This window comes from Lepus europaeus, unplaced genomic scaffold, assembly GCF_033115175.1.
Source record: "Lepus europaeus isolate LE1 unplaced genomic scaffold, mLepTim1.pri SCAFFOLD_29, whole genome shotgun sequence".
NCBI classification, from domain to species: domain Eukaryota; kingdom Metazoa; phylum Chordata; class Mammalia; order Lagomorpha; family Leporidae; genus Lepus; species Lepus europaeus.
In genome coordinates this window covers 2,356,201-2,366,039 of record NW_026909167.1, presented here as the reverse complement: position 1 = coordinate 2,366,039, position 9,839 = coordinate 2,356,201, and the positions used below count along the sequence as shown (strand labels likewise).

The following is a 9,839-nucleotide window of genomic DNA, read 5'->3' as shown; positions in this document are numbered from 1 at the left end:
TAATCTCAATTCTCCTCAAGCTATTCAAAACAATTGAAAGGAACCCCCCCGCCAAACTCCTTTTATGAAACCTGCATCACTTACTATCTAAATCTGAAAAAGATGCAATCTTACACCTTAAACAAAAATCCACTCAAAATGGATCAAAGACCTAAATCTATGACCGGAAACCACCACATCATTAGAGAACATGGGAAAAATTCTACAGACATTGGCACAGGCAAAGACTGCTTGGAAAAGGCACCTAAAGTATATGCACTCAAAGTCACAATTGACAACTGGGATTACATCAAGCTGAGAAGCTCCTGCAATAAAAAAGAAATACTCAGCAAACAGAAGAGACAACCCCTAGAATGGGAGAAAATATTTGTAAATTATGCAACTGAGAAAAGGTTAACATCCAGAATCTATAAACAGCTAAAAAAATTCAACAAAACAAACAATCCAGTGAAGAAATGGGCAAAAGACTTAAAAACAAGTTTCTTAAGAGAGCAAATTCCAATTGCCAACACATTTTTGAAAAATGTTCAGGATCACTAACAACAGGAAAATGCAAATCAAAACCAAAAAGTTCCACCTCACTCCAGTTAGAATGGTACTGAAATAGACAAATGACAAATGCTGCAGAGGATGTGGGGAAAAGGTACCCTGATCGATGCTTGGTGGGAATGTAAACTGGTGTAACCACTGTGGAAAACAGTATGTAGAAACATCAGAAGGCTGAATATAGACATACCATATGATCCAGCCATCCTCTCTGGGAATTTACTCAAACCAAAAGAAATCAGCATCTGAAATAGTTATCTGTAACCCCATTCACTGCAACACAATTCACAATAGCAGAGATACAGAATCAACCCAGATATTTATCAACTGTTGAGCAAATAAAGAAATTATGGTGTATATACACTATGGAGTACTACTTAACTGTTAAAAAAAAAGTGAAATCCTGTCTTTTACAAGATGGTTGCAATTAGAACCTATTATAATAATTAGTGAAATAAGCCAACCTCAAAAAGACAGATACCATATGTTTCTTATGATCCAATGTAACTAATAGAATAGTTGAAATATAATGTATTGGAGTGAAACAAACATTTTGAGGTCTGAGGACTCTTTATAGCCCTGCCTCTTCCATTGAATAACAGTATTTCTTCTGTTCTGTATTGTTTCTCTCTTTCCATACTATATGTTGAACTCCTTTATCTAGAGCAGGGTTAACTATATGATCATTAAGTATAATGGAAATAGATTATAGTCAAAATGAAGACTGGGAATCTCAGAGGCAGGGGCAGGAAGGATTGTAGTATAGGAGGATGGAGAATACAGGGAATCCCACTATATTTCTCAATATGTACAATATAAAATATATGAAACTTGTTTAATAAGTAAAATTAAACATAAATATAAAAATAGAAATAAGAAAAGCACAGAAGCTGGAAAAAGCAGCAGTCTAGAAGACATACACAAAGCAAAGTTTGGGATTCTGTTGGCTACAGACACTCATGACTACAGGAGACTCACTTCCTACCCTAGGCAAAATACTCATTATCCAAAGCTAAGAATACAGCATTATGCCTGGTAAATGAGTGAGGTGATGTGACTGTGATCACAACACTATTCTGTACCAGAATAATGTAGGGGAAAAATCATAGGCAGACAACACAACAACTGCATCAAGTAACTTTGTAAATGAGAATGGCACCTTAAGTAAATATTATAGGCAATATTTATTTATTTATTTTTTGACAGGCAGAGTAGATAGTGAGAGAGAGACAGAGAGAAAGGTCTTCCTTTTTGCCGTTGGTTCACCCTCCAATAGCCACTGTGGCCGGCGCATCTCGCTGATCCGAAGCCAGGATGCCTCTCCCAGTCTCCCATATGGGTGCAGGGCCCAAGGACTTGGGCCATCCTCCACTGTATAGGCAATATTTATTAACACTCACATGTGAAAGCAGAGCTCATTTCCACTGTCCTACTCACAGTAGAGGAGCTAAAAATGCAGGTTGTATGACACAAAGAAAGATGATTTTGAAGAACACACAGTAGGTCTTCATAGCTTGTTACATCCTCCTGTGAAAACCCTAAAATCTGTTGAAGTCTGATTTGCAAAAACATTTTTTTTCACATCCAATACGTGTATATAGTGCATTCTTTGCAAAATTCGATAATTTTTGCTGAATCTTGTCTTTGAGTAAATGGATTTTCCACTTCCATTGCATGTGTAGAGATTTTCCTCTGTAAGTTCTCTGATAGATAATGACAGCTGGCCTATGGTAGAAAATTTTCATCTATATCCACATATCTTCTCCTGTGATTTTTCTCATGTGTGCTGAAGACTTCTCTCAAAGTAATTGTTCACAAAGATTCCATTATCACGGTTTTTTTCTTTGTGTGAATTCTGTCATGTATGCTGACGTGTAATTCCTGGAAAATATGTCCTTTTTATATTTAGTCAATTTAAAATGTTTCCTTCTGTGTGAATTTTATGACTACTGAGCCTTGAATTCTGGAAAACTGTTTCTCCACATTTTTTGCATTTATAAGATTTTTTTTTCCCTGTGTGTGTGCTCTGATGAAAAATGAGTTGAGACTTCTGGCAAAATGCTTTTCCACACATATTGCATTCATAAGGTTTCTCTTTTGTGTGAATTCTGATAGTTAATGAGGGAAGACCTGTGGTAAAATGATTTTCAACACTCATTACAATCATGGTTTCTCCTTTGTATGATTTCTCTTACAGCTAATGAGGGCAGTCCTGGGGCAAAAGTGTTTTCCACAAATATTGCATTCATGAGATTTCTCCCTTGTGTGAATTTTCTGATGTATAATGATACTTGACTTCCAACGAAAGGCTTTTCCACATATATTGCACTTATAAGGTTTCTCACCTGTGTGAATTATCTGATGTTTATTGAGGACTGAACTCTGGGAAAAGGCTTTTCCACACTCATTACATTTGTAAGGTTTCTCCCCTGTGAGTTCTCTGATGCATAATGAGATGTGACTTCCGATAAAAGGCTTTTCCACATTCATTGCATTCATAAGGTTTCTCCCCTGTGTGAATTTTCTGATGTGTACTAAGTTGTAAATTCTGACAAAATGCTTTTCCACATATCTTACATTCATAAGGTTTCTCTCCTGTGTGGATTCTCTGGTGTTTAATGAGGTATGACTTCTGATACAAGGCTTTTCCACACTCACTGCATTCATGAAGATTTTCCATTGTGGCAATTCTCTGGTCTCTAGAGATGTCTGACTTCCGGTAGATGCTTTTCCCACATTCAATGCACTCAATGAGACTTTCCCCTATGTGAGTTCTGTGATAGGTAGTAAGGCAGGATTTACAGCTGAAAGATTTCCCACAGTGCTTACATATATGGACAGTTTCCCCCATATGTGTTCTCTGATACATTGTAAGATCTGATTTGTAATTCAGAGATTCATCATACTCAAAAGATCCATGGAGTTTCTCTCCTGCTTTCTGACATTTACTGAGATAGACATTTTTATGGAAATTTTTACTTTCAACCAGTGTTTTGTTTCCTAAAATGACAGTTGATTTATTAGAGGTATGTTCCACACAAATCCTCTCACATTCAAAGGATAGTCTCTTCCTGTTACAGCATTTCCCTTGGCCATTGTGTTCAAAAGCCTGATGTATATTCTGAATCTGGTGATGTTGACTAAGATGTTCCAAGTATTGGAGTGAGTTCTCAGTGACATTAGGTCCATGAGGTTTCTCTCCAGGCGGTATTTCATCAGGTCCCCTAGAGAGTAGAACATTCAATAAGTCATATACCTCAGGTTTCTTTCCTAAACTATTTTCCATTTATGTATTCAGTTTACAAATATGTCCTGAGGTTAAATTAAATCTTTTCTTTTTTATTTCTGAATTCAACTCTCTTGGGTGTTGAGATACTTTTGTAATTACAACTTGCCTCAAATTTACTTCTTCACTTTTCTGGTTGGTTTTGATAAGGTCATCCTTTCTGTTGGCAACTGCAATGAGAAAAAAGTAACCAAATTCATGAACCATATCAAACTGTTTCTTTTGGAATGCTTGTTGAAAAGTAAGTTTATTGTTATCTTAGTTGCATGGATTTAACATCAGTAGAAGTTATTCATTTATTACCATTTGGTGGTTTTTACAATAGTTTTCTCAATATTCAAAAATATTCTTAACTACCTTAAATATTTTTTAAGTTGGGCAAGTGGGTCAAGCCACTTCTTGAGATGCCTGCTTCCCCTAACTGTGCTAGGTTGAGCCTCGGCTACTCTGCTTTCAATATAGTTTGCTGATCATATATCCTTGTAGACAGTGAATAATGCTTCAAGTGCTTGCAACTCTGCCACTCACTTGAAATACCCGGATATACACTTGAAAAGTCTAGATATCATTGCAGACTTTTTGCTTCAGACTGGTCTACTACTAATGGTTCAGGAAATTTGGCAGTAAATCAAAGGATGGAAGATATTTCTCTCTCCTGCTCTAACTGCCATTCTTTCAAGTGGATGAAAATAACTTAAAGAATTTAATTTGTATATTTTCAGATTTATTGGGGCTAGCATTGTGGCACAACAGGTAAAAACACCACCTGCTATGCCAGCATGCTATATAGGCACTGGTTCAAGGCCATGCTACTCCAGTTACAATCCAGCTCTCTGTTACTGTGTCTGGGAAATCAGCAGAATATAGCACAAGTGCTTGGGTCCCTGAACTTATGTGGGAGACCCATAAGAATCTCCTAACTCTTAGCTTCACCCTGGCTATTGAAACCATTTGAGGAGTGCACTGGTAGAGGACATGATTCTATCTCTTCCTCTGTGTAACTCTGACTTTGAAAATTCAAACCCTGAAAAGCAGTTAAAGAGAGAGAATAGGAGAGAGAGAGAGATTGAGAGAGAGAGAGAAAGAGAGAGATATCTTCCATCTGCTGGTTCACTTTCAGATGGCCATAATGCACATGGGCCACACCAGAAAAAAGCCAAGAGTCAAGAACTTTGGGTCTCCCACATTTGTGGCAGGGTTACAAACACATGGGCCATCTTCCACTATTTACCTAGGCACATTAGCATGTAGATGGATAGGAAGTGGAGTATCCAAGACACAAACCAGCCTCCAAAGGGGATGCCAACATTGCAGGTGGTATCTTTACCCACTACGCTGCAAGAATATTCTGATAAATAACCATTTTTGAAGGTAGAAAAACATCTCATAAAAATATCCAATCACTTCTCTAAATGAAATAGTATGTTGAGTACTTTCCAGTGGACATTACTTTTCCCTATTATTTTTCTCTACTTTATTTTGTTATGATAATGATGTATTTGGGGGCTTGCACTATGGCTTAATGGTTTATGTCCCCACTTGCAATGCTGGCATCCCATATGGGCACAAGTTCAAGTACTAGATGCTCCACTTCCAATCCAGCTCTCCACTAATGCACCTGGGAAAGCAGAGAAAGATGGTTCAAGCCCTTGGGCCCCCTGCACAGATGTGAGATTTGGAAGAAGCTCCTGGATCCTGGATTCAGCCTTGTCTAGTTCCAATAGTTGCAGTCACTTGGAAAGTAAACCAGCAGATGAAAGATCTCCCCGTCTCTCACTTTATTTCTATGTCTGAGTTTCACAATCACCATGATTATTTTTAAATGGTGTGATCTGTGCTTCTCCGCTGATATTTTAGTCTTGAAAATGGGATAGCTTTATTAGATCACTTACTTGCAGATGCAGGAAGGGGACATGTGTCTGTCTCTTAATCAGGACCTATTGTAGTGTCATGTTTAATCTTCCCAAGGGAATGGCTGTAGGCATCTATTAGCTTTTGCAAATATAAAATAGCCTTTTACCTGCAAGCTATGACAGATTGCCCCATATTCCTGAAGGAATTTGATACCTTCAGCATCATAGTACCAGAAAAGTATGGAAAATCCTGATATATTGTCATGGGCATGCTCTTCATACAGGATTAAGAGAATAGGTCCTGCCATCCACACTATGTTCTTCTTCTGTGAGAATTTTTTTCCAATTCATTCTGGTATTCTGTTATCACTTCCTGGTTTATACACTGCTGTTTGATAATTTGAAGTTTTGAATGTTTTTGATTTCTGTGTTGGAGGATTTCTTGTCAACTACTTTCAAAGAAAACCTGAGTCCTTTATGCATTTATCTCTTTCCCATTTTAGAATTATTTTTAAAAAAGGAGAGGGTTATTATGGCACAGCACAAGCTACTTTCTGCAATACCAGCATCCCATACTTGCAATGCTAGTTTGAGAACTAGCTGCTTTGCTTCTGATCCAGCTCCATGCTAACGGACCTGGGAAAGGAATGGAAAATGACTCAAGCACTTGGTCCCCTGCCATGCATTTATCAGACCCAGATGGAGTTTAAGGCTCCTGGCTTCAGCCTAGTACAGCCCTGGCCAATATGGCCATTTGAGGAGTGAACCAGCAGAATGAAGATCTTCCTCTGTCTCTCATTCTGCCTTCAAAAAATCAAGTATATCTTTTTATAAAAAAAAAAAAAAGAAAGAGGAATTCAAACTCTCCTCCCAAACAAATGTGAGCTGCTCAATAGAATTCACAGGTACACTTGTCCTTAGATGTCAATCTCCTGGTGAGCACAGGACCACCAATTTTCATGTTCCTATGTAAGGTCATGCTTAGTATCATGATTTCTGATGTCACAATACAAAGGCTCTTTTTTTATTTACTTATGGGTCAGAGAATGAGAGAATGAGAGCCAGAAAGAATAAGGACAGAGCTGTTTCACCTTTTAAATATTTGCAAAACCTATTATTTTCTTATTTATTTGACAGAGACAATGAGAGAGCTCCCATTCAGTAGTTTCATCCACAAATTTGAGCAATAACAAGGCCTGTGTCTGTTCAAAGCCAGAAGTGGAAATTCAATTTCAGCAAGTAGTAAAACATTGTCTGTGAGCTGGCCAATTAATAAGCACTGAAAGAATGAATAAATAATTGAATAAATTCCACAGAACAGGCTATGAAAGTAGGAAGAAAGACAAGTTAGAATTTGGGGGATGTATCAAACCTAGAAAACAGCTTTATAAGAGCCAGAAAAGACTTGCATTTTGGTTAATCTAAGAAAATACTCAGCAAGAGCAGGAAAGCAGCTAGATGGATCTATGCATGGCAGCCTTTCCTGGAGGCTGTAGAATGCCTTTGTTGCATGTATGACACCAGCTGGCAGAAAGTCTGGGATTTAGGAAAAGTTAGTGTGTAATGCTGCAGTCAGCATCTGCTGAGCTTTCTGTCCCAGTCACCCTGACCAACATGTGCTCACTTACTTGAAAGGCTCTGGTTCAGGGGTTTTTCTACCACCCATGGTTCTGCTCCTTGTTCCAACTTGAAGATCACCTCAGGCTTGTTAATGCAGTGCCCTTTTAATAAGAAATAATGTTTGACTTTGTGAAACCGCTAACTTCAGGTTTTGAGGGACAACAGCTTGGGCCCAGAAGCAGTGCCAGAAAAAGGCTAACTTGAATTGTTTTCTAGAGGGAAGAATTTTTTTCACGGCCTCAAATCCTATACCAACCCCATATGAAGCCTTATAAATTGTTGAATTCTCAACTGAGAAAAAATAATTGTACTTGGGTACGAGCTAGTTTTTACTTACCCAAGGACAGTAGGATGCTATAGATTTCTAGCATCACATCCCTGTACAGGGTCCTCTGAGAATGATTCATGTTCTGCCATTCCTCCTTGGTGAAGTCCACAGCCAGGTCTTCAAATGACACCAACACCTGTAATAGCACATTCATCCTCAACATATCAGCCCTGGATCACTAATCACAAAGACTGGAAGTGGATTTTTCTGAGTGTCTTATTTGCTACTTATATATAACAGTTTCCTCTGTAATCTATATGGCAACAGAGAGCAAAATCACAATGAAACTACCCTACCCTTAAAATAATTTTAAAATTCCAAAATCACAATAGGGTTTCCCTTAATATTCTAGAACTGGGGTTTCTTCTACTGATTCTGAAATCTGTTCACACGGTAATCAATAAACATAAGTATAAATGGAAAACAAAACTAGCATGCAAGATGAATTAAAAAAGACACACGCTCAAGACTGTCCAAGGTAAAAAGAAAATTCCTTTAAAATAGATTTGGGGAGCGAGCAATGTTTTGTCTCAATGGGTTAAGTTCTTTCCTGTGATGCTGGCATCCCTTAAGATCAATGTTTTGAGTTATGGCTGTTATACTTCCAATCCAGCTTCCTGCTAATGTGCCTGGGAAAGGTGCAGGAGTTGTTGCAAGTACTTGGGACCCTACCACCCATGTGAGAGACACAATTGGAGCTTCAGGTTCCTGGCTTTGGTCTGGCCCAGAGCTGGCAATTGTGGTCACTGGAGGAGTGAACCAGTGGATGGAAGATCTCTCTTTAATTATCGTTCAAGTAATATAAATCTTTTTTCAAAAATTTAAAGCAATATATTTCTCTCTATTATCCGATTACTGTTCATTGAAACACCAAAGATGGTGACATCTTATGCGAGAATGTGTTTATGTTAAGATGCAACAAGAATGGTGGTAAATAGCAAAGAACACAGGCCAGGTACTGGGAAAAAAACTCCACTACATCTAGGTGAGTGGTCCTGGGCTATGATGAGATGAAGACAGTGAAAGTGTTCAAGGAGGGCCTGGCACTATGGCGTAGTAGGTCAAGCCTCTGCTGTTAGCACTGGTACCCCATATAAGTGCTAGGTGGAGTCCTAGATGCTCCATTTCTTATCCATCTCTCTGGTGTTGGCCTGGGAAAGCAGTAGAGTATGGTCCACGTGCTTGGGCCCCTGCACCCATGTGGAAGACCCGGAAGAAGCTTCTAGTTCCTCATTTCTATACTGACCCAGCTCCAGCCATTGTAGCCATTTAGGGAGTGAACCAGTGGATAGAAAACCTGTCTCCTTGTCTCTCCCTCTCTCTATCTGTAACTCTACCTCTCAAATAATCTTTTTAAAAAAATTGTCCAAGGAACTGATAATTAATATTTCATTTATATACTTGACCCAATAAATTTTATGTGCTATTTTTGTAAACTTGTTTATAAAGTATGTTCATAAGCATCATAGTGTATCCTGCAACAATTAGAATAATTATTATTTTTACATGAAAATGAGTACTCACTCCCTGAGGCACAGGGTGCTTCAATACAATGTGATAGTTACTTAAAGATATTTGCACTTTAAATGTCCTCCAATGGAGGCAAATGGGGAAGGACTAAATGGCTACTTAGAGAGGAAGAGACCAAAGAGAGACATTGCCAGAGGCCAGGTGGAAACTATCACTGCAGCCCTTTGAGGAATGCAGCAGGATGAAGCTGGGAGTTATGTGAACAGTCTAATCTGGGACATTGCAGCTTGGAAAGCCAGCAGTGGGATACGGCCCACTCACCTCCAGGGACGTAACAAGTTCAAGGACATTTTTTACTCAAATGTTCTACTCTCTTCCTCTTTCTGGGTCAGGTGGTGATCACATGGCATCTGGTCAAGATCTGTGTGTAGAGAATGCTGTTTCTAGTTAAGCAGAGGCTTGTCCTCGTGTCAGCAAGGGGATTTGGCAGAACTAGGACCAGCGCCACGGTTCACTTGGTTAGTCCTCTGCCTGCAATACTGGCATCCCATATGGGCACTGGGTTCTAGTCCCAGTAGTTCCTCTTCCAGTCCAGCTCTCTGCTGTGGCCCGGGAAGGCAGTGAAGGATGGCCCAAGTGCTTGGGCCCCTGCACCCACGTGGGAGACCAGGAAGAAGCACCTGGCTCCTGGCTTCGGATTGGCACAGCACTGGCTGTAGCAGCCATTTGGGGAGTG

At 39.1% G+C, this 9,839-nt stretch overlaps 1 protein-coding gene across 1 annotated transcript in view; it reads right to left on the bottom strand.

The window, feature by feature from the left end:
• Positions 1–1,728: 1,728 nt before the first annotated feature.
• LOC133754746 (zinc finger protein 717-like) overlaps positions 1,729–9,839 on the bottom strand; it is a 33,523-nt gene continuing 25,412 nt past the window's right edge. The window contains exons 2-5 of the mRNA XM_062185179.1: positions 7,643–7,769; positions 7,314–7,406; positions 3,942–4,002; positions 1,729–3,770 (exon numbers count right to left, since the gene is read on the bottom strand). Coding sequence (XP_062041163.1) covers positions 2,954–3,770; positions 3,942–4,002; positions 7,314–7,406; positions 7,643–7,769 — 1,098 coding nt within the window. The 3' untranslated portion in view covers positions 1,729–2,953. The remainder of the gene's footprint in view (positions 3,771–3,941; positions 4,003–7,313; positions 7,407–7,642; positions 7,770–9,839) is intronic.